This window comes from Micromys minutus (assembly GCF_963924665.1).
Source record: "Micromys minutus genome assembly, chromosome: 1".
NCBI classification, from domain to species: Eukaryota; Metazoa; Chordata; class Mammalia; order Rodentia; family Muridae; genus Micromys; species Micromys minutus.
Window position 1 is genome coordinate 226,164,689 of NC_137969.1, and position 25,205 is coordinate 226,189,893.

General features: G+C 36.8%; 1 protein-coding gene across 1 annotated transcript in view; it reads right to left on the reverse strand.

Annotated features, from left to right (window-relative positions):
• Positions 1–514: 514 nt before the first annotated feature.
• The window catches only part of SYNJ2BP (synaptojanin 2 binding protein), a 39,834-nt gene continuing 15,143 nt past the window's right edge, over positions 515–25,205 (reverse strand). Inside the window, exons 2-4 of the mRNA XM_080932390.1 lie at positions 13,805–13,941; positions 5,033–5,128; positions 515–3,498 (exon numbers count right to left, since the gene is read on the reverse strand). Of these exons, the coding sequence (XP_080788516.1) occupies positions 3,358–3,498; positions 5,033–5,128; positions 13,805–13,941 (374 nt within the window). The 3' untranslated portion in view covers positions 515–3,357. The remainder of the gene's footprint in view (positions 3,499–5,032; positions 5,129–13,804; positions 13,942–25,205) is intronic.

A 25,205-nucleotide genomic window follows, 5' to 3' on the forward strand; every position in this document is an offset into this window, starting at 1 on the left:
TATTTAATGTGGGTTGACCAGCCAGCTGTCCAGGTAATTCTAAGCAAGAGATAGCTCCTGACAGTGGTGAATCTCAAGGTTCAGCATTAACTAGTAACTAGTTACCTAGAAGGACACAATTGCTGGCTGCCACACTCATCTCACTCTATAAGTATGGGATGAAACCCAAGCATTTGCAGGTAATACATCACTTTTAGTCCAGAGACCTTGCATAAGGACTGCTAGCAATGAGGAATATTACTGATACTGTCATCCACCAACTATATAATCATAGGAAAATACTTTATTCTCTTATCTTCAGTCTCTTTATAGCAATACTTAGATCTCAGGGAAATTCAGTGTTACTGACCAGTTTAACACAGTCCCTGGCATAGACTGTAATTACAAATACTATTTCGATTTGTTGCCTGTGGCTAGACAGTCCATAATTACATAAAATCACACACAGAAAACTGTAGGGAAAGGAAACAAAAATAACAAAAAAAAAAAAAAAAAAAAAAAAAAAAACCCGGTGTCTATTAGAATTACATATAATTCACAATGACAAATACAAGAAATACTTTATGGGGACTTAAAAATACCTACAAATCAATTTTCAAAACATTAAACATTATAATTTATGTGGTAGGAGTATCATATAATAATCTTTAAGGTGATAGAAATATTTGAGTCAATCCATAAGGAACATAAAATCTGAATAATCTGTACAGATTCTCAATATCAGATATATAATAATTTTAGTTTTCATACAACTAAGAGTGAAATATTAAGGCATTTGCCTAAAACTTCAATGTTTTGGTCAAATGTTGTTTCTTTCCCAAGGAGACCCAAGTGGTACCTGATTCTTTATGAACCAAGGTAAAACTTCGACCAATGATACTTTTATTTACATCAACAATACAACACATATCAACAACAACAGTGTATTATCCTCCTTGCCATTTGTTTTACTCTGTATGTGTGAAAGTCTTTCAAAATAAATTTCCGAGCCCTGAGGTGAATACTGGAGGTAAGCAGGCCCATGGAAGGGTTGTCACCCAGCCCATCAGATACAAGGAGGGCATCAGACACTGGGCCTCCAGAGTGCTGCTGGTCAAGACAAGAACTGAACTGTGTCTTGCTTTCTGTGGAACTTACAATGACTTCTGTTTTTAAGTCAGTTTCAAGAAGTACTGAATGGCTTAGTTGTGTGACATTTGTTTAAAGCAAATGTCTCCCTGTATCAACAGTTTACCCAGAGGCAAAGTCTCACTGGGCTGTCAAAGACTTTCATTCTCCTGATGCCACTGCACAGTGACTTTCCTTGTCTCAATTCCTTACAACACTTGCTGGTTATCTGCTTATCTTCTGTGTTGCTGCATCCTGCTCTATTCTTCATGGCAATATTTTTCTTACTGGTTTCATTTATTACTCAACTTGATAAGACTCTTAACTCTTTCCCTATTTATGCATGCTCTTACTAGACAACTGCACATAAAGATAAGATTCCTTCCTCTATGAGATCCTCTTCAGTGCCCAGATCTCGGGAGCTGATTTCTTCTGCTGTCTATAATATAAACAACTTACACTTACATGGCTAATTCCATCTTACGGGTTTTCTTCCTAACTGCAACCACAATATCCTTTTTGATTAAATACATGCATTTCTTGTTTTTATAGAGGTGTCTTGACAAAACTAATGTGCAATCAACATCTGTTAAGTGACGGATAGATTGTCAGGAAAACTCTTCATAATCTTATGTCAAAATAAGTCTTGCCAATTTATTGAAAAGATGAAAATTATTGTTAAAGTGAAAAAAATTAGGTTTGGTTCAATATCCTCAGTACTCTGTGTGAACAGGATGGCTCGTACCTCACCAATATCCCTGGCTATTCTCTGGCATCTATTCCTCTACATTGTGTACTCAGGCTTTCCTCAGAAATGCTTACCAAAGTTCCCTGCACCCTCTATAAACAAACAAAACTTATTCCTTCCTCTTTTCTGAAAAATGGTCCATTACCTTATTAAAACCAAAACTAGTGTTTATAGCTTAGGGGAAAACACACACACACACACACACACACACACACACACACACACACACATCAATTCAGGCCTTCTCATCTTAACTCAATCAGAAGCAGGCTGATTTTAGGCCCATCCTACCAGGAAGGCAGTTCCTTCCCTTAGGCTCTGCCTGATACTAGAAACTGAAAATTGCTAAGTGCATTGAGTACTCAGGTGCCACCTTGAGGCCTGATCTTTTTTCAGTTGTCTTGATGGTTTATTTGGCCCTCCTGCTTCCTATCCCCATGGCAACAGATCCTTAACAGTACTTTAAATAGCAACTAAGGTAGCTCAGAGACTGGTAGGACTCATCTTTAGACTCCAAAGTCTTTTGAACCAATTGACTTGAGTAGGGCTGCTCTACTACAATTTCCCACCTCACGGTAGATGCCCTGTACCACTGGGAGTTCTCCATCTTCATCTAATTGCTTCAGTCATTATTTCCCTAATACCACGGACTGAGCATTCTCTTCTAGAGCTGACTTGCCCACCCAATTATACACGCTCTGCCAATAGTTAAGTGTCTCAGCTACGGTCACCCCTTAGCACTGTGTATGTTTGTAACTTGTGGACAAACACTTACAGACAAGTGGGAAAAGTAAATTCTCTTTACAATCCAAAACTCATTCTTTAATATGAGTCTTGATTATATATAAAGGAATATGGTTCCCTAGTTCCCAAAAAAAAGTGTCTATTAGAAACCCAAGAACCAATAGTTTTCTTGCCTCCTTAATTTTCCATAAGGCATCAATTTTATGCTAATATATGTATGTGTGTATATATATTAATGCATATATGTATTTTCTTTTTTAAGTAAAAAAAAAAAAAAAGAAAAAACTTCATTCGCCTATGTCCAATATAGGCATCTAAGTATATAGTTACAAGTTAAAGGCCACAAATACTTCCCAAGAAAAAGCATTAAAAAAAAAAATCAGCTCCTCCATTCACATAGCACAGCTAGCCCTCAGAGCACACTGGCTAAGAAAAAGGTGTCATCCATGGAGACAGGAAGACTGAGCTTTTTCTCTTTGGATGATAGCTGAATTTTATTGGCAGTCCTAGTGAAATATGTAACTTCTCATTTATTCTAAGCAAGGCTTCTCCCCCCCCCCAACCCCCCAGCTTTTCTTCAAATAATCTCTTTACTCTTCCATTAGAATTTGAAGTCTTGAAGATTTTGAATAGCAAGGTTTTAGGTGATAAGTAGTCACTTTAAATCATTTGTTGGCTATGTGGGAAGAAAGAACATGGGGGGAGGTCAGAGACGGTGAGAGAGAGTTCATTGGACACACTGGAAGACAAGAGGTATTTCAAAGCTGTTTTCGGTATCTCACGAAGGCCCAAACTGCTACCATGGTGAGGGCGAACACTGGCAGCAGCATCATAGCTACAGGAACTCCACTTGGCTCTCCTCCACCTCCATGTACTATAGGTCCATTCTGCACTGGTAACTGAAAAGGAAGGAGACATATTAACTCTCTGACTAAAAGATACAGTTGACAATTACACGGAGATGTAGTCTATACCGCACAAAGCTATAAAATGCACACACTTCCTAACAGAAGAAATGAACTACTGACCTACCTGATGCATCACTCTGGCTGACAGTCTGATAAGGAAGCATTTAACTTTTGTTTACTACTAACTTAATGGGACCTCACAGAGTAGAGTAGATAATTTCTGTTTCTATAGTGTCCCTGCCTTGTTATATATGCTTCCTAAGAGGGAAGTGAAGGGGTGAGATGAAAATTATGTTCCTTCAGAAAGTCTCTATATTGCAGAGCAAGAAAAAGGAGAGGAAGGAAGCCTTCTTTCTGGAAACATTTACTTACAAAGAATATCAGTCATTTTAATACAACAAGAGCAGATCCAAACTCTGTCAACACAGTTACAATGTCATTACTTGGAAAGCTTCTAAGTCAGCCTGTTACTCCTAAGATCGGGTATTGTCCTCCATGCCTAAGTTTGCAATGGAGAAGACATTAAAGACTTAAGATCTTGATAAAGAAATTACATCCTAGTCATTCTCAATTTCTGTCCCCAAAGTATTTCCTTTTATATCTGCTTTGTCTTTCTTCATTCCAGCCCTGTTTTACATGGTGGCGCCTCTTAAATCAATTTTTGGTGGTTAACTTGAAATGACTACAATAGCATCTTCTTGCAGTCGGATTTCACCTCATTACATACAGCCCATACAACCCTAACCCTCCTACTGAGAAGCAACTGCACAAATTATTCTCCATAACTGCCCTTCTACCACTTATCACCTGAAGGCAAGTCCTAAAAGACATGCTTACTGGAAAGACGTTTTTTCAGGATGACATGACTTTTTGACCAATACTGCCTGTTGCATTCTAAGTTATTTGTGACTGTTTCTAAGTGAACGTGTATCCTCAAAAGGAACCCTAATCATATCTGAAATACATGCCCATATAAATTCTCTATGCTAAAGAACCAGAGAAGAACCACTGCAAAAGCAATGCTAGCCAACACTGTACCTTCATCTACCTGCCTTTGAGTCCACCATGCCCACATTCTGTGTGCAATGTTGGTTGCTTTATTAAATATCACTTTATGTTTGGGTTTCTTTTTTCTTTTCTTTTCTTTTCTTTTCTTTTCTTTTCTTTTCTTTTTTTTTTTTTATAGTTTGAGTTTTCCTTTATAGTCTCACCATGTAGTTCAAACTGACTTCAGCTTTCTCCAGTTTTTTACTAGCTCCTTTCGATCTTCTTCAGCCTCTGTATCCTCACTTGGCCTCTTACCAAGTAATTCTACTTTCTTTCCATTTCCACTTAATCAAACTTTAATCCACTGAAGGTAAAGACCTAGATTACACACTTCTTTTACTGATAGGCATTTTGTCTATGCTAGACAAAGGCGGTCCTAACAAAAGACAAAGTAAAACAGACTTGGAAGATTACAAGTTTATTCACAAGTACAGTGCAAAAGCGTACTGTCCCTTATTCATATGCAAGTGACACCTACCCTGTGCTGTACTCTCAGGGACACATCACATCCTGCATTACGAAAGAGGTCTACGGCATCTTGGTGCAGCAAGTTCTTCAGGTCTTGGCCATTTACCTGTCAATAGCAAGAGAGAGAAGTTAGAAGGGCAAGAGACTAAGTCTCTTAAATAAACAATTTACTTTCATGCAGTGAACCAATCCCTTAAAAATAAACTCAGACTCTTTCAGGTCAAATTCTAAGGTCTAGTGGCTTAGTTACTGAGCATGCAGGAGGAAGTTTCTTCATTTTCAAAGATAGTTTTTCCAACAAACTTAGGAGCCATAGACCATGTAAAGTGAATCCAGGTTTTAATAGATTTGTTTCTCCTCTTTCTTAACTTCTGTGCTTATCTTGTTTGAATGTATCAGCTCCAGTTACTATACCTGCAGATCATCTGTGAGTATCTGTCTATTCTATATAGGTAACATCAGGTGACTCTCTATGATATCATCTTCTAGGTTATCCTCTTATTCTTTATATTCCTAATCCTCAGAATTCCTAGCTTCAGCCCTGGGAAACATAATTCTCTAGCCTATTCCAGTAGGTTTATTTTATTGTAAATAATTTCCACTGATTCTATGCATATTCCTGTCCTCAAATTTACTGAAACTCTTTTGTTGTGAAGACAGAAACCTTTACAATCACTTGAACATAGAGCATTCCTACTACACAGAGGTGACAAATGTGAAGCACTGGCACTCTGTTGTGAGGAGTCACAAGTGTTATTTATATCACACTCAGTAATTCAACACATTCCCACCTTGTGTAAGACTGTTACTATCAATAGCATTAGTAGATGAAATATTTACTATATTTAATAGGTTAGTGCTTTATATACACTATCAAATTTAATTTCTGCAGTGATCCTATGAAGTAGACTGCATTTTTATACTGACTTTGTTAACGAAGTAACAGACACACAGCCTCCAGAGTATAGCCACTAGCCTTAGAGATTTAAAATAATGGAATGAAAATCAAAGTACCCTTGCATTCCACTGTTCTTTGAATGTTTCTACTTTCCCACCCTGACTTGCCAACTGCCCCTTTGCTCAGCTGAAGCTGAAGCTATTTACATTTTTATTCTTTGCATCGTTCTTATCACACTCTTAGGTTAAGTTTTAGACAGACTGGGTGGCTCAAGAGGATACTAAGACAGATCAAGTCTACATAGAGTTCTCATTTGTTGGGAGCCCAGGAAAAGGCCAGTGGGAGAAGCAGCTTACTTTCTATCAGACCTAAGTTACTGAATGGAAAAGTTTACATGGAGCCTGAACTTCCCATTCAGTGAGACCAAGTGGTCACCAGAAGAAAGTGTTGTAAGATGCAGGCTTGACAGTCATGGTGAGAATGCACAGAGAAGAGTCTAACACCCTATGGAAACTCACACCAGTGTCTGTTGTCTTCAACCACATCCCCATCCAGACCTAAAGTCTTCCTTCTCTAACATATTTTTATTGTTCCTTTTCTTCATGAGTCCTGCTAGTATCTTTGATAAGTGGAACTACCAATACTTTTATTTTACAGACTAAATATTATAATTATAATTATAATTTCTCTAGTTACCAACTGAGATTAAGCTCAGACATTAATATTTGGACATACTAGACATATAACCAGCCAACTCTAAAAACCCGCCCACAACTTCTTTCCTTCATACTTTTAGTCCTTCGTTGGATTTTCTCTTTATTATCAGCGCTTTTAATATCTTTATATTTTACTTGCATTTTACTCATCTATGATTTGAGTTGTAATTTCAACAAAGCACCAAGTGAATTACTAAAATCATTTGTCCCAGTACCTGACATCTAGTGCAGGAAACACTGCACTACTTTCCTGCTACTGCTGAGTGGAATACTCTTGGAGAAAAGGGTAGTCACACTCTGTACGGAGATCCAAGTTAGCTGCCAGTTTATCCTTAAAGCCCTTCAATTCACCAAGCAAACTCGCTAATAAATATTTATTAGTATCTGTTACATACTTTATTATCCTAGCCTGATTCACCTCAGCAGATTCTTCTGCCTCATCCTTTTTGAGAATATTAAAAGCAGCTCACTCTTTCCTTTTGATCTTCCCCCTCATATCTGGATGCTCTCTCATTGCTCCTTTTCCCTAAGCCTACTTAAATCCATTTTTTATTTATCAAGAGTAATCTATACACTATGAATTATAGAACTCAGTCACTTTCTTCTCTTGATTATATGGTCCTTTCCAACTAAAGCCACTGTCCTCCATATAGAAAACAATGGACATACATGGATGGCTGCTCTCTTTCTTCCCTTGCAAAAGTGTTGAAGGACCTGCTTATAGGGCTAGCACCATGGCTGGTTGGCCAACAGCACTGGCTGCTCTTCTAGAGGACCTGGGTTCAGTTCCCAGCACCATGGAAGCTTACAACCATCTGCAACCCCAGTTCCAAGTGTTATGATGTGCTCATTTTGCCTCTTGCAGGCACCTAGTCCAGACACACGATACACAGACATCCACACACAGGCAAAACACCATGCACATTAAAAAACAAACCAAAAATAAATTGCATGCACTGTGTCTACTTCCTCAGCATCCATTTAGTATTTATTTCCTTCATTTATAAAATGAAACATGTTTGCCTGAAAGTCAAATGGGACTTCAAATATACAAATCTTACCACTTTCTCCTAACCAGGAGACCTTCTTTTGTAATCAGCATCTATGTTAAATGATAAAGACTTGGCTCTTAGTTATTTTTTTCCTTGATTCCTCTATCATTCTCTCTCTCTTTAAAGGTAAGTATATGTTCTTTTTTTTCCCCAAGATAACAAATTGACTTTATTACAAATGTCTGCAAACTATAAAATCCAAAGATCTATTCCAATTACCTTTTACATCAAACTACTCCAAGTTTTATTTATGTTGTTTCTCAGCACCAGGCCTGAGGCTTCTAAAGTTCACAGAATGCTTTGACTATGTCTCCATTCTTTGGGTAAATTTAAGTTATTTACATGAATCCAAACATCATATATCCTATATAATTTAAAAGTTAACTAACAAGTTAGAAGATTCCCCAACACCAGGAAAATTTAATCTTAAACAAATAAAGCAGCTTTCACATCTGCTGTGTGGCATCACTAACAGGAATGACAGTGTACAATTAAAGCTGACTGTACTATTTCTTGATGATTTTAGCATTCTCAGAAGGATCCCATCTTTGATAATGGCAGAAAGTGCAGACATCTGAATGGTTCACTGTTCCCTTCAAACTCATTTCTTTCAAGCATTTTTTGTCTCTGCTTGATCTGAACAAGTCTTTGCATCCTAGCTATGGGATCCTTCAGCACCGACAAGAATGTGCTTTTCTCTTGGGAAGGTGCATTAAACATCCCTCAAGATTCTTTCACTTCTGTTCTCCACAGGTCTGCTCTCAGTCTGTCTCAGTCTGGCAACAGAAGCTGTGACAACGTGCTGACCACTTGGCACTGGGGTTCAGGGTTAGCTCTTCCATGACCTTCACTAGTGTTTCAGTTGTAGAACTTCTAAAACTGAATTAATTGTCAGATGAGTCTTCATCCTTCATCTGGGTCCACAACTGGGTCAATTTTCTCTGATGACTCCTCCATGGCGGTGGGCAGAAGCCTCAAAAACTAGCTCTGAAAAAAATTGCTTAGCGTTTGAAAAGACCGAGAACCAAACCCCAACTAGCAGAGGCAAAGTGAGCCAAATATATGTTCTTGATTGTTAATTGTCTTTTCTTTCCAATTCTCTCCTACAGGCATCTTTCACCATTTCTACCACATTCTCCAAAATAACTCTACTTATGCTTTGGAATTTGTCAATGTACCGCTGGATGCTTATACTTATTCTGGTAAAATCTACTTCAGTATGTCCAAGTCTCTCTACAACTTTCCACAAAAGCAGAAAATTCTAACTTCCCTCTTAATGACTCTCTCACCCCTTCATTCATACATATAATTTTTAAATACTCTGTAATCAGTTAAACTACACATGCAATACCTGTTCTACTGTCTGAGCACCATGATTATATGCTATTTTATCTCCTACGGTTGCCATTTTAGGTTGTAGATACTTAAAATGAATTGTGGTGGTTGCCTTTTCTGACTTATTTTATGCAGTGTCTCCCCATTCCCACCTTAAATGAAACTAGTAAGCAAGGAAAGCGTGTGTTCCTGACTTACTGTACTAGTGTGACAAGTTCTCCAGTGCATCTTCTGTTTAATCTCACACTAGTTTCCTTCCATGTGTGATTAACAAACTCTCATCCAATTAAGAAACGTGCTTGCACTATAAAATGAAGCTGGCTAGTGGCCCAGTCTGTCATCATTGTGACTTTGGATTCCATTATGTATTGTGTTAGAAGAAGCTAAATCACCACTAACTTCATAACAAGTTCACTGAGGAGTGACTATTCTTGACTAGCTACTTTCCCTCACTCAAATGTATGGAAGAAATGAGAAATTTACCTTCACCTTTCCTTTACCATAAAGAATATCCTCCTGGCTTCCAGTAGCAAACTATTCTTAGCAATAAACAAAATAGTATGTGAGGAATGGCTGGTTCTTATGCAGCTTCAGATCTATTCCTTCATTATATAACCTGCTTCTGCTTCAATCACAATGTAAATGATTATTTTTAAAAACCTGATTCTATTGCTTAGTTGCATTTTTGCTTTATTATCTCGGTATAAATCATATGCAGTGGCCATAGAAAATTAAATTCTACTTCTTGTGAGAAAAGAAAAAAACTGCATCATATATTGTACAGTTTTTCCATACTAGAACTTGAAATCAAGACAATATATGGATAATATTTAGAAAGAATCTAAACAGTAAATTAAGAATATAATAACTTACAAAAATGCATCCTTAACAACTCTATTCATTACCTAAAAATATATGTGTGCTAAAGAAGGAACACAGTCTTTTAGTCTGATAACTTAGGGAAAGTTACAAAACCATGAGGGCATATTTTACGACACAGAAAGTATTCTATACACAAACTGGAAAACACATTTAAAATATGTTGAAAGGGTTAAGTAGATGTGGCAAAATACTTAACTAGCATGAAAAAGCCCTGTATCCAATCCCTAGGACTGCAAAATAACTAACTAAACAAAATAAACTAGTAAGTTAGTAACATTTTATAGTTACATCATAGCCAATAATAAACAAGAACTTAAATAACTGTAGATGAAGCCAAGTTAGACACATGGAACCATTTAAAAGTAACAGCCTCCAAGGTTCACTTTAGAGAAGAAGGGGGCTGCCATGGCCTATGCAAATGATTTTTTTTCCTTCCACTTTGTCTTTCTTTATTGGTTGTTAGTTTTGAAACTGTGTGTGTTCAGAAGAGGGCACCAGGCTCCCTGTAGCTGGAGTTCTTACAGGTAGAAGAAGTAAGCTACCCAATATGAAGCTGGAAACCCCTTAACCACTGAACCATCTCGCTGTAGTAAATTGTTATTCCATTTCGACCATAGAGAAAGGCAACAGAAAGCTGGTTTAGAAATAAGAACGATGTATTAGATTTCCTTCCTTTGCAGAATCTACTTTTAGACCTGGATTCTTTATTCTCCCATATATCTGCCTTTCCAAACCTTGGCACTCACCCCTCCTCTTTTTTTCACATACCCTTTTCCTTAAGTGACCAAAACAGAAGTTTGTCATTCTCTGTAATGTTTCCTATGCGTGGAACATTTAATATCTTATGTCTTTATAATATTTCTGATGTCTCTTCTATCTTAAAGTAAAACCCTCTGTGCTGTAAGTTTTAAACCTAGATGAGCTACTGGTTTTAGGTATCTACCTTCTTCTTCATTAATATTTCTCTCTTACCACCCAACCATCACTAATCTCCAGTTCTTTCTCAACTCTTGAGACCTCCTAGTAATTTTGTTTCTCTAGAGAAAATGGACCACATAAGGTTCCTTGTCTTAGCTTATATCTAATAAATTCTCTTAAATTCTGACTTATACCATTAATTCTTTCCTTGATAGGTTAATTTCAGTTTTTTTATAATGTCATGTATATCATCTACTAGTTATTTACTATATAATTTCCTTTTTAGAGTAATTAATCTTACTTATTCATTTACCTTTCAGGAAAATAATATAGTGTTAATTATAGTATCAGTATAAGTTTTAGCAAGGAATTAAAATTCAGATTAGCAAAAGTTTTAGTTTACCAACACTAGTTATGTGACTTGCAAACCACCTGACTTCATCAAACCTCAGTTTCCCTAGCTGCAAAATGGGCATGATTACTCATTCACAGCACTGCCCTAATATTAAACAGCATTACATTGAATGTTGTCATTTTGTGCTTAAAAACTCTTCATAATTCTTTTTTTTTAGATAATCCACCTTTAGTTAGAGCTTTTCTAACAATATAGCTGTCTCATAAGCTCTATAATAAACCCAATATTTTTCAAGTCTTTCTTTACTCAAGAGTATAGGTAGGTGCTAGTACACCAAAATACTGGGATACATTATACTTTATCTCACTCACAGTTTTTTTCCCTGTCCTATTGCAAAGTTGGTTTGTTAGTTTTACAATGTCTTTCCTCTAAGAGTGATAGAAAATACCTACTCCTAACTTCCTTGTTAGCATTTTCTTTTCTTTCTTTTTTTTAGCATTTTCATATCAAAGGCTTGCCACACCTCTCTATCCTATAGACTAATGTAAAGGGTCTGAAGCAGTTTAGTGGGCGGAAACATGGCAAACCATGAGAGGAACTACCACAGCACCATCCATGGCATTACATATACTATTATTTATTGGACATATTCTTAAGATTCTTGAAATATCTTGTATAGTTCCGTAGCTACTTGTCTTGATTTATGTTTATATCTTTTTTGAAATAATATCTCGCTAACAAATTCACAATTGACTTGAACCCAAATGTTCTTGTTTCTACCTCTTGAGTACTAGAGGAAAGTAAAGGTGTCTGCTTCCATGCCTGGGTGGGTGTGCCACCATGCCTGGGTGTGTCTTCCTAAGAATCTCTCAAATAATCAGATATCAAATGAAAAAAAAGGAGATGTTCTTTTTTTCATCTCTATCTCTGCCTTCACATACTACTACCAAATGGGTTGGATGGCAGAGAAGTATCCAATAAGCTGATATCTAAGAGGACCAGGAGACTTTACACATATGACGTGTATTACTGGTCAACCAAACTATGACTTTTATCAACTGAATGCTGAGAGGCAAAAGAGAAAATACAAAACAAAAATAAATAAAATCTTTAAAAGAGATAGTCCTATTTTGTGGATGTTCTAAATCAAGTATCTGACATAACTTAACTCTTAATCAAATTTTGTATTGGTCTACACTTCACTCACTCCAGCCTTTTACCAATTTGGTTCTCTTGTCCTATCCAATTCTTAAGACAAAGTACAAAATAACTGTTTCTTCTTACATCACAGGCCAAAATCCATAGCACACGTGGAAGCAGGAAGCACTTCTGCAGTAAAAAGCCCCATCCTTCTTCAAATTTCTTTTTATTTGAGCACAGCCCTTAGAAGAAGGTCTAACTCACAGGAAATCCTAGATAACAGTTCACAATATCACAACTTTCCCATTCTTTTATATCAATCATGTGTGGTTTTTCATACAAATAAACTGGGCTACAGCAGCACAAAAAAAAAATTGATTTTCAAACCAGTTCCAATGCCCAAAATTATTGTTTTAATTAATAACACTGTTGCCAGTGAGGTAGAACAGAAAATTTAAAACACAGCCCTATGTAAGAGTTTTAAGTCTCATGCCTGCATTTTTATTTACTTTAGGAATATTCTATTGATTCTAAGGGTCTGAGGCCGAAGAGATGGCTCAACTGTTAAGAGGATGTACCAGTCTTTCTGAGGACTTAAATTCAGGTTCCAGCAATCACATGAGAGCTCACAATCTCCTATCACTCTTGCTCCAGCAGGATCCCATGCCTCTGATTTCCATGACACCAGTACTCATGTACATTTTACCCTACAAACACACACACAAGCACACACACACACACACACACACACACACACACACAGAGTTAAAATATTAAAAAATTTGAAGCTCAAATGAGCTCATATGACTGTATTTGTTAGTCAACCTTTCTATTTTAAATGAATTTTTGTGATTTTCTCATTTATTAAGCCTATGTTGAGCACTGTACTAAGATATGGAAAGCTAAAACATGCACTGAAGTATTAATTTCTGTCTTTGAGTTCATAAAAATATAATAAGATTCATGATTACTATGAATGAGAGACATTAACAGGATGAAATGGGAGCACAATTCACAGATATCCAAACTACTTCATTTTTTTCATCTTAATAATTGGTAAGGAAGGGTCCTGAACTTAAATCAGAAATTTAATCCTTACCTTGCTTTTTAAAGTTAAGACCATTATTAAGGACGAATAGTCTCCCAAGAAAAGCACAATTCAGTGTTTTAGTCAACAAAAGAAAAGTGATAAAGTTATCAAAAGAAAGTGAAAAGTGTGAATCTTAAATCTTCTTCCTCCAAACCAGTCCTTCATCTCTACCTGCTTTGTGTTTTTTGAACTAGGACAAGTAGTTCACATTTTATGTTAAATTTGCCTTGTCTGTCAAGCAAGAATAATTCTATCCTCCCAGCCCAGTGGTAAAGTTGGAAGGCTGATTAATGATACACTCTAAATATTTTCATTTCCAAAAAGGCAGGCCAAGGAAGGAGTCAGATGTGATCCAGGGAGCAAAGTATAGCAAAAGGAGCCGAAGCTGTTTCTCACCGAGAGGATCTTATCACCCTCCTGGAGCCGCCCATCCCGGGCCGCAGCCCCATCCTCTTTGATGCGGCTGACGTAGATGCCACTGTCGTTGGAGACATACTGTTGATCTGTCCCACCGACGATGTTGAAGCCCAGCCCTGAGAAAATCATGGAGGAGTGAAGGAGAGAGGGATGAAGAAGAAAGAAAGATTAGAGGAGAAGAAAGGAGAGGAAAAGGGTCTAGTGGGGAGTAGAGACTATTCAGACTGAGGTAAGCTAAAACACAGTCATGGGCAAAGCCACTAAGTCAATATGAACAAAGGCCAAAAGTACCTAGACTGCTGATTTGAACCAGGCAATACTAAAGGCACTACGATCACAACCCATGATCAAAATGACTGGTTGAATATATATCTAAAATAACACGGGAAATAGTGTTGGTGAGTCTTGATGTAAGTGCTTCTGCCCGCACTTGATTTTGGTCCTGTTGGTGACATTCAGAGGATCCACATCCTGGAATTCCTGTCTTAATAAAACAGGACTAGCTGTGCTCATGAAAAGCAGCTTTGTTTTAAACTATCAAATAACACGTTATCAATTTAGTGGGAAAGAGATTTCTAACTGAAGCCTCTCCTCATGTTTCTTCTGTTAACACTGAGGTCGTCTGAATATGGCAGTTTTTTGGAAGAAGCAGCCTTGGTAGTTCATCTTTCTATTTTAAACTTGGGTAGGAGGTAGTGATGTGGTTGTTAGAGGAAACCTCGGAACTAGAAAAGCAACTGCTACATTACAGGACAACCAAGTCACCAAATTCACTCTTCTCTTTCGATGTCAAGTACAACTGAGCACATGCCTATGCAGTGATGGCCAAGTTCACTCACTGTGAAAAACGAATTGCTCACTGAGTATTCTCCTTCTCATAGTTCCTGGGAACCCACCATCCTAGTCTTAGTTTCTGTAAGTTTCATTAATTGACAAGAGTAAAAAATCTCAGTTACAGAAGAAAGGTGCTAGAAATCTGCTGTACTATCACTACCCAAAATACTATGGTATACTTTTAAGTTTGCTAATATGATAGATCTAAGTGTACTTATAATAATAAAATTTAGCAAACAAACAAGTTAGCTGCCTAATTACATTTTTATCTTCATGATCCAACCACTAAGTTGTGGCAAGTATCTTGTCTACAAAAATCATTTGATTTTCTTGAAGAAATCAAACTTATGTAAAGAAGAAAAATGAAAAAGGTGAGAGAGAAAGAAAGAGAAAAGAAGAAAAAAGAGAGTATTTCTTTATATAACTATAGGTATAATTTGGGGACACAATACAAAGAGAAGGAAAACAGTTAAAAACAATTTAAAAACAATGCATTGGTGCAACAGGAAGGTGCAGCCAGTCACTGATCCCCTAATGACCTCAGGAGAAAACATATCACTAACATGTGGGCTTTCTCTAAACTTCTTTCCAAGGGTAGAATGAAGCTAAGACCTAAAGTACTAGCACAGCCTACCAAATCAATCTGGAATGAAATGAGAAACATAAGCAAAGAGGAACATCAGAAAGTTTGTGATTTAAATAGCATACCTTGTGCATGGCTCTTTGCCATCAAGGCAGGTTTATGTTTGATTGTTTGGGGATTTATGATATATGCCAAAAAAGATGCTTCTAGAAGACTATTTTCATAACCCTGAAGGGTAGGGTAGGAAAAACATTAACTTCATTTACTTATTCATTTTTTATAACTCCCTAAATTTAAATTATACACTTTAGTTTAAGTGTGGAGGGGGCTGGAAAAGTTGCAGAAACCAGAGGCTTTGAAAATTTAGACTTAAAAATAGTGGCAAGTTTGAACAAGGAGGCTAAGGCATATCAGTTTCTCTCAATACTAAAACAAACCAGAGAAAACTCTTGCAGTGACATTTAATATTTTCACTATGATATGAGTCTCTCATGAAATAGCTGTCTTTGAAGAGCTTGGAAATGAGTGTTAAGGAGCCAAATGAAACACAGTGATTACCAGGTTATCTAAAGCTCTAGAACAGCATTTTAAAAGTTGTGCAAGGAAGCTGAGATCTATTATTTGAAAGTACAGTCTACTTCCGGTTTCTGCCTGCCCCTGGAGCTAGCCCTGTGCTACAGCTCTCTATACCCAGACCACACTGGGAGAGAGCTGGTCCCCTAGTAGTGCTGACACATATAGGTTTACAGGAGGGTAAAGCCACTGTCAGAATCAGCAAGACCACCTAACACCAGAAATAAACAGATGGTAAGAGGCAAGCCCAAGAACCTAAACAACAGAAACCAAGGCCACTTGGCATCATCAGAATACAGTTCCCCACCACAGCAAGTCCTGGATACCCCAACACACCGGAAAAGCAAGATCCTGATTTGAAAGTGCAACTCATGATGATGTCAGATGACTTTAAGGAGGTCAGAAATAACTCCCTTAAAGAAATACATGACAACACAGGTAAACAGGTAGAAGCCCTTGAGTAGGAAACACAAAAATCAACAAAGCAGGTAAAGGAATTGAACAAAACCATCCAGTATCTAAAAATGCAAATAGCAACAATAAAGAAATCACAAAGGGAGACAACCATAGAGGTTGAAAACCTAGAAAAGAGGTCAGGAGTCATAGATGCAAGCATCAGCAACAGATTACAAGAGATGGAAGAGAGAATCTCAGGGGCAGAAGATAACAGAAATCATTGACACAACAGTCAAAGAAAATGCAAAATGCAGAAAGTTCTTGACCCAAAACATTCAGGAAAATCAAGGACAAAATGAAAAGATCAAATCTGAGGACAACAGGCATAGTAAAGACCTAAGATTCCCAACTTAAAGGACCAGTAAATATCTTCAACAACATTATAGAAGAAAACTTCCCTAACCTAAAGAATGAGATGCCCATAATCATACAAGAAGCCTACAGAACTCCAAATAGATTGGACCAGAAAAGAAATTCCTTCTGTTACATAACAGTCAAAACAAAGAAGGAATATTAAAAGCAGTAAGGGGAAAAGATCAAGTAACCTATAAAGGCAGACCTATCAGAAACATACCAGAATTCTCAACAAAGATTATGAAAGCTAGAAGATCCTGAGTAGATGTCATACAGATCCTAAGAGAACACAAATGCCAGCCCAGGCCACTATATCTAGCAAAACTCTCAATTAACATAGATGAAGAAACCAAGGTATTCCACGACAAAAGAAAGCTTACACAATATCGTTCCACAAATCCAGCCCTACAAAAAATAATAAATGAAAAATTCCAACACAAGGAGGGAAACTACACCCTAGCAAAAGCAGAAGAGTAATCTTTTTCAACTAGCCAAAAAGAAGACAGTCACACAAACATAATTCCACAACAACAAAACAACATTCCAAACCAACAAAAATAACAGGAAACAACAAGCATTGGTCCATAATATCTCTCAACATCAGTGGACTCAGTTCCCCAATAAAAAGACATAAACTAACAGTCTGGATATGTACACAGGACCCAGCGTTTTGCTGCATATAGGAAATGCACTTCAGTGACAAAGACAGACATTTTCTCAGAGTAAAAGGATGGAAAACAATTTTTCAAGCGATTGGTCCCAAGAAAAAAGCTGGACTAGCCATTCTAATTTATCAAATAAAATTGACTTTTAACTAAAAGTTATCAAAAAAGATAAGGAAGAACACTTCATACTAGTCAAAGGAAAAATCCACCAAGATAAAATCTCAAATCTGAATATCTATGCTACAAATGCAGGAGCACTTACATTCATAAAAGAAACCTTACTAAAGCTCAAAGCACACATTGCATCTCACATTAATAGTGGGAGACATCAACACTGCACTATCATCAATGGACAGATAATGGAAACAGAAATTGAACAGAGACACAATGAAACTAACAAAAGTTAATATGAACCAAATGGATTTAACAGACATCTATAAAAAATGTCATCCTAAAACAAAAGAATATACCTTCTTCTTAGCACCTCATGGTACCTTCTCTAAAACTGACCATATAATCTGCCATAAAACAAGCCTCAACGGATACAAGAAGATGGAAATAATCCCATGCATCCTATCAGATCACCATGGACTTATGCTGGTCTTTAATAACAACAAAAACAACAAAAAGCCCCCCCCCCCAGAAGCTGAACAATGCTCTACTCAATGATAATTTGGTTGAGGAAGAAATAGAGAAAGAAATTAAGGACTCTTTAGAATTTAACAAAATGAAAGCACAACACATCCACACTTAGGGGATGCAATGAAAGCAGTGCTAAGACGAAACTCACAGCTCTGAGTGACTTCAAAAAGACACTGGAGAGAGCACACACTAGTAGCTTGACAACATAGAAAAAAAACAAGCAAATGCACCCAAGAGGAGTAGAAGGCAGAAAAAAAAAAAAAAATCAAAGAACTGAAATCAACAAAATCAGGAGCTGCTTCTATTAAAAACAAAAATCAACAAGATAGATAAACCCTTAGCCAAACTAGCCAGAGGACCCTTCAAATTAACAAAATCAGAAATGAAAAGGGAGACATAACAACAGAAACTGAAGAAATTCAAAAAATCATCAGATCCTATTATAAAACCTATATTCAACAAAACTGGAAAATCTGGATGATACGGACAATTTTCTAGACAGATACAAGTTACCAATGTTAAATCAGGATCAAATAAACTATGTAAACAGTCCCATAACCTCTAAAGACATAGAAGCAGTCATCAAAAGCATCCTAACCAAAAAAAAAAAAAAAAAAAACCCAGGACCAGATGGATTCAGTGCAGAATTCTATCAGACCTTCATAAAAGACCTAATACCAATACTCTCCAAACTATTCCACAAAATAGACACAGATGGAACACTGCTCAATTCCTTCTATGAAGCCACAATTACACTTATACCTAACCACACAAAGTCTCAACAAAGAAAGAAAACTTCAGACCAATTTTCATCATGAACATTTATATGAAAAACTTAATAAAATTCTTGCGAACCAAATTCAAGAACACATCAAAACAATCATCCATCACAATTAAGTAGGCTTTATCCCAGAAATGCAGGGATGGTTAAATATACAGAAATCCATCAACATAATCTACTATATAGACAAACTCAAGAAAAAAAAAAACAATACATGATCATCTCATTAGATGCTGAGAATATATTGGACAAAATTCAACTCCTTCATGTTAATAGTCTTGGAAAGATCAGGAATTAAAGGCCTATACCTAAACATAATAAAAGCAATATACAGCAATCTAGTAACCAACATCAAACTAAATCCCACTAAAATCAAGGACTAGACGAGGCTGCCCACTCTCCCCCTACCTATTCAATGTAGAACTAACTGTACGTCCTAGTCAAAGCAATAGACAGCAAAAGGAAGTCAAACGGATACAAATCAGAAAGGAAGAAGTCAAAATATCACTATTTGCAGATGATATGATAGGATACTTAAGTAACCCCAAAAAATCCACCAGAAAACTTTTACAGCTAATAAACACCTTCAGCAAAGTTGCCAGATATAAAATTAACTCAAACAAATCAGTAGCCTTCCTCCACTCAAAGGATAAACAGGCTGAGAAAGAAATTAGGGAAATGACACCCTTTACAATAGTCACAAACAATATGAAGTACCTTGGTGTGACTCTGACCAAGCAAGTGAAAGATCTGTATGACAAGAACTTCAAGTCTCTGAATAAAAAAAAAAAAAAAAAAAAAAAAAAAAATGAAGAAGATCTCAGAAGATGGAAAGCTCTCCCACGCTCATGGGCTGGCAGAATTAATATAGTAAAAATGGCCATCTTGCCGAAAGCAATCTACAGATTCAATGCAATTCCCATCAAAATTCCAACTCAATTCTTCATAAAGTTAGAAAGAGTAATTTGCAAATTCATTTGGAATAACAAAAATCCCAGGATAGGGAAAACTATTCTCAACAATAAAAGAACTTCTGGGGGAACCACCATCCCTGACCTCAAACTGTTTTACAGATCAATCGTGATAAAAAATGCATGGTATTGGTACAGAGAGAGGAAGGTAGATCAATGGAATAGAATTGAAGATTTTGAAATGAACCTACACACCTATGGTCACTTGATCTTTGACAAAGGAGCTAAAACTATCCAGTGGAGAAAAGATAGACATTTTCAACAAATGGTGCTCGTCCAACTTGTGTTCAGCATGTAGAAGAATGAAAATTGATCTATTCTTATCACCCTGTACAAAGCTCATATCCAAGTAGATCAAGGACCTCCACATAAAACTGTATACACTCAAACTCATAGAAGAGAAAGTGGGGGAGAGCTTTGAACACATAGGCACTGGGGAAATTTTCCTGAACAGAACACCATGGCTTATGCTGTAAGATCAAAAATCTACAAATGAGACCTCATAAAATTACAAAGCCCTTTCTCCTGGCTGGCAGGTGGAGGCCACATGATGCCCAGAGCTACTGTAAAAGATGTTAACCAGCAGAGTTCGTCAGAGCTCTGGCAGCCTTCCTCAAAAAGTCCGGGAATCTGAAAGTCCCAGAATGGGTGGACAAGGTCAAGCTGGCCAAGCATAAAGAGCTTGCCCCGTATGATGAGAACTGGGTCTAACACCTCAGGAACAGAGAGATATGGGCAGGTGCAGCTGCCAACAAGAAGCATTAGAACAAATAATACTGGGTTGATAAATTGCCTCATTCATAAAAATAATAATATAAAATAAAACTGCAAGGTTTTATTGACATTACAGCTCACACTTGGGGCTGGAGAGATAGCTCAGGGATACAGCATTTACCTAGCATGCTGGACAATACCCAACACTACCAATAAACAAAGATAAGACCTTAGCCCTGTATACAGTTACATAATTCCTAATTCATTTGTTCAATAAAAAAAATCACTGATCATTTACTAATAGTCAGGCACTGTTATGTCCTGATAAAGACAAAAAGCTAATCTGTACTAAAGTGCTCAGATCTGTTTTAACCACCAACAACTGTATCCTTTTTCCTGTCTCTTTGATATTTTATAAGTCAGATTAGTTTTAAGTTCAACTCTGTAACTTAGCAGATGGGGAATGATTATTATCTTTCTGTTCTGGAAAATAAGGATTACAAATTCTACCCTCTCTCCCTCAAGGCACCTGTTATCGGCTCCTGTAACAAAATCTGAGAAATGTCTGTCAAACACAGTAACGGTTAAACTGGTGTAAGGCACTAGGAGTTTCTGTCAATAAACTAGTGACTGTTAAATTTCCAATTAAGAGTCTGATGGGGCAAGGAGGAATATATGATATAGTCATAAAAATTCTTTTAAAAATGAGAGTAAAGTTTTAAAAAATGTACCTATCTAAAATACAAAATACTTGATTACAACTCAAATTCTCTGAAATTAAGTATGCTTGTTATTGATTTCCTAGAAATCCCCTTCTGAACTAGTTTAATTTAGAGAGCTGGAGAGATTGTTCTGAGTTAAATGAACAGGATTGGCTACTTTTCCAGTGAACCTTATTTTGATTCATAAGTCCAGTCCCAGAAGCCATCTCTGACCAGGCTAGCATGTGCTCTACACACCATGCATTCAGACGAAACACTCATATACAAAAATAATATAAACTTAAAAATAAACTCTTAGCATGAGTAACATTTAAAATCTATAGTAATATTCCAGCACATGTAACAATCAACTATAACAGGTATCAGCTGAAAACAACTAGAGAGGATAGACTAATAAATTATCTAGTCTGTATCAGCTACCATCTGAATATACCAGAATATATACCAGAAAAATCTTTTGTAAGCAGAGTAGGAACATATTCTGGTTTGTTGGGAATCTTGGTATGCACCTACTGCCCTAGCATTATAAGATTCACTTTAGGGCAAATGTAATCGTCCCATCTATAAAAACAATACAAGAATATAGTCAGTGCAGCACACAATGTACTAGTATAGAAGTAAGAATTATCTACATTAGAGAATCGATTAAAAGTTAAAAATTAGAATCATTCAATAATCATGTACAGAGTAACATGGGCAGAATTCTGAAACATTATTCATAGTACAAAACCCTTCTGATAAAGACAAACACATACACAGAAAATTTTATTACCTATTAACAAAAAAGCATGCATATTTAAGGATGTATAAAGGTAGGTTGCAGTGAATACCTATGAGAGAATACATTGTGGCGTTTACATAGATTGTAAGAATAACCAGAAAAGGACATACTGACAACACTGACAGTATCCTCTGAAACTGAAGGGTGTAATTAATTCAGCCTCAGCACATACAGTCTCAAATAGGTTAAGGGCAAAGAGAAAAAGAATAAAAGTGAGACACACACACACACACACATATATTCATATATATATATATATATGAATTCTAGTTTTAATGTGCTAATAAATTTTAAGACATGGCAAAATTAAAATGAGTTGTTTAGTCTTTATCTTGCATGAGTATGCATGTAAAATATAAAACAATATAAAATGATATAGTTTAAGGGGAAATGACTCCCTCTTCTGGTCTCCAGGAACATCAGGCATCCATGTGGTACACATACAAACATGCAGGCAAACACATGTACACATAAAAATAAATAAGACTCTTAAAAAAGAATGACATCAGTATGAGGGAAGAGAAATGAAATATGTCCAACAGAAGAGTCTTGTAAAGCTAAATAAAACATACCTTCTTCTGGACACCTCCTGACTCTAGGTCTGAATCTAGTTTACCATTAAGAGCAATAGCAATAACAGCTTATATTTATTGATTGCGTAATATGTACTAAATAATATGGTTTACAATTCACATATATACTGTTTCATTTAATCTTCTTACCAAACTATTACTCAGTATCTGGTGGGTGAATATTTTTATTTTATTAAACCATAATCACATAATTTCCTCCTCCTTTCTTCCCTTCCATCCACCCATGTACCCTCCTCTTCTTTAACCACTGTTATTACATATACATACAAACTAGCAAACAAAACTTGCTCAGTCCATTCAGGAATGCTTCTAAGGGTCACCACTTGGTATTGGATAACCAATCAGGAAGCTCATCCCTGGGAAGAATTATTTTCCCTCTCTCAGTAGTTATCAAATTGACTTCAGGAGGGGTTCCATGAGATTTCCCCAATCCACACTGGTGTTGTCACTGATTAACATGTAGAGGAAAATAGGGGCTATACTAGCCCCTATTAATACATCTGCAACCCAACCCTTACAACTAAGGTTCAGGGAACATTTCAAAGGAAGGGGCATAAAAACTCTAAGAGGCAGAGAAGCAGGTTTCTGCCATGGGTTACTTACATCTTCTAATTATGACAAAGGAGCCACACCCATGGAACCTCTTAGGATCTTCTGAATACCACTCCCCTTCTGTTTCCAGAGCTTGAGGCCTCATTTCATGGGGTACATGCCAGCAGCTATTGCCCCACTAACGTCTATTCCAGACAGGACAGTTTTAAGGTCAGGTACCAATCAAGCACCTGAAAGTACCTGGAGCAGAATTAACACCATAAAGGTATAAAACAAAAATAAAAGTATGTAATCAAAGGGGATTAGTAAGTTCTAATAATACTTCTATTTTTATAACCAAAGAAACAGGCATACAAGGGGAAATGATTTTCACAGTCATATTATTATATAGAAAAGCTAGGATCTGTATTCACTCAGAATATTCTGATTCTTTTCCCCCCAAAAGAGCAAGATAACTTTGTCTGGGGCAAAATGATAGTACAGATTAATACAAAGAAATTACTGTTAAGATCGACAGTGGGACACATAAATTAAAGTACCAAAGGACCCACTCTGATTCTTAAACACCATATTCTTCTACTTAGTAAATTTATATTGAAACTCATTTCTCTATGACTAGTTCAGAAATCTGTTCTCATAGTAGTTGCTCAATAAATAAATATATATGAATTGAACAGAATAAATTGGTAGTTCAGATGAACAACAACTCAAGAGGTTAAATTAACAGGCATTTTAAATTGTCTGGAGAAATTCTGTTCCCAATATAAAATGTCACACTGCCATCAGGACTCATGGTCTGTCCACAGAGAACTGAGCACCCAGAGGAGACGTAGGAGTATTCTCCCTACTGAGCCCATGGGTGAGCCCACACTCTCTCTCCACTGACTGTCTGGGAAGAGACCTCAGCAAACTCTTAGGGCACAGTATCAAGCTACTGCTTGAGTCTACACCCAGAGCTAGAGCCAACCCACTGCCATCAGAGCTCACAGCCTGCCCATAGAGAACCGAACACCCAGGACCAATCTCCCTCTGGAGCTCACGGCCCACAGACACACAGGAGAGACAAGCTCCATTCAGAGACAAGAACAACTAACATGAAAGATAAGAAGATGGCAAGAGGCAAGCACAAGAATCTAAGCAACAGAAACCAAGACAACCTGACAACATCAGAACCCAGTTCTCCCACCACAGCAAGCAGTGTATATCCCAACACACCAGAAAAATGAGATTTGGACTTAAAATCATGCCTCATGTTGATGATAAAGGGTGCATGAATAACTCCCTTAAAGAAATACAGGAGAACACAGATAAATAAGTAGAGGCCCTTAGAGAAACACAGGAAAACACCAGCAAACAGATGAAGGAATTGAACAAAGCCATCCAGGATCTAAAAACGGAAATGGAAACAATAAAGAAATCACAAAGAGAGACAACCCTGGAGATAGAAATCCTAGGAAAGTCAGGAGTCATAGACACAGCATCAGCAACAGAACACAAGAGATGGAAGAGAGAATCTCAGGGGCTGAAGATAACATAGAAATCACTGACACAAAGATCAGAGAAAAAGTAAAAATTTAAAAGCTCCTAACCCAAAACATTCAGGAGATCCAGGACACAATGAGAAGACCAAACCTAAGGATAATAGGTGTAGAAGAGAGCAAAGAGTCCCAACTGAAAAGCCCAGTAAATATCTTCAACAAAACTATAGAAGAAAATTTCTCTAACCAATATAAAATGTCTCCTGTTTGTTATTTATTATAACAGTAATGAATCTACTGACAAATAAAGAAAACTTTTAACCTTGGAGAACAGAAAATGATGCAACAATTAAAAGCTTTACACACAACTGGTTTTTCCTTATCCTAGTATCTCACCTGAAGAGCTAACAAATATACACCCTAGCAATGGTATTTCAAGGTACTATCTTCCCGAATATGCAGTACAAACTCTTTTCATGGCTCTGAAAACTTGTCTTCCAAATATCTAAGTAAACACTCTCTTTGTAATGCCACTGCCCAGATACTGTTATATATGTGCCTTTCAGCTATTAGATCATGCTTCCCCTGGCTCTCTAATTTTCCAGTGAAATGATTTAATCTCTTTCATTTTGCCTCATATTATGATCTAGACCCTTTTCACTATGACTGCCTTTTTTCATT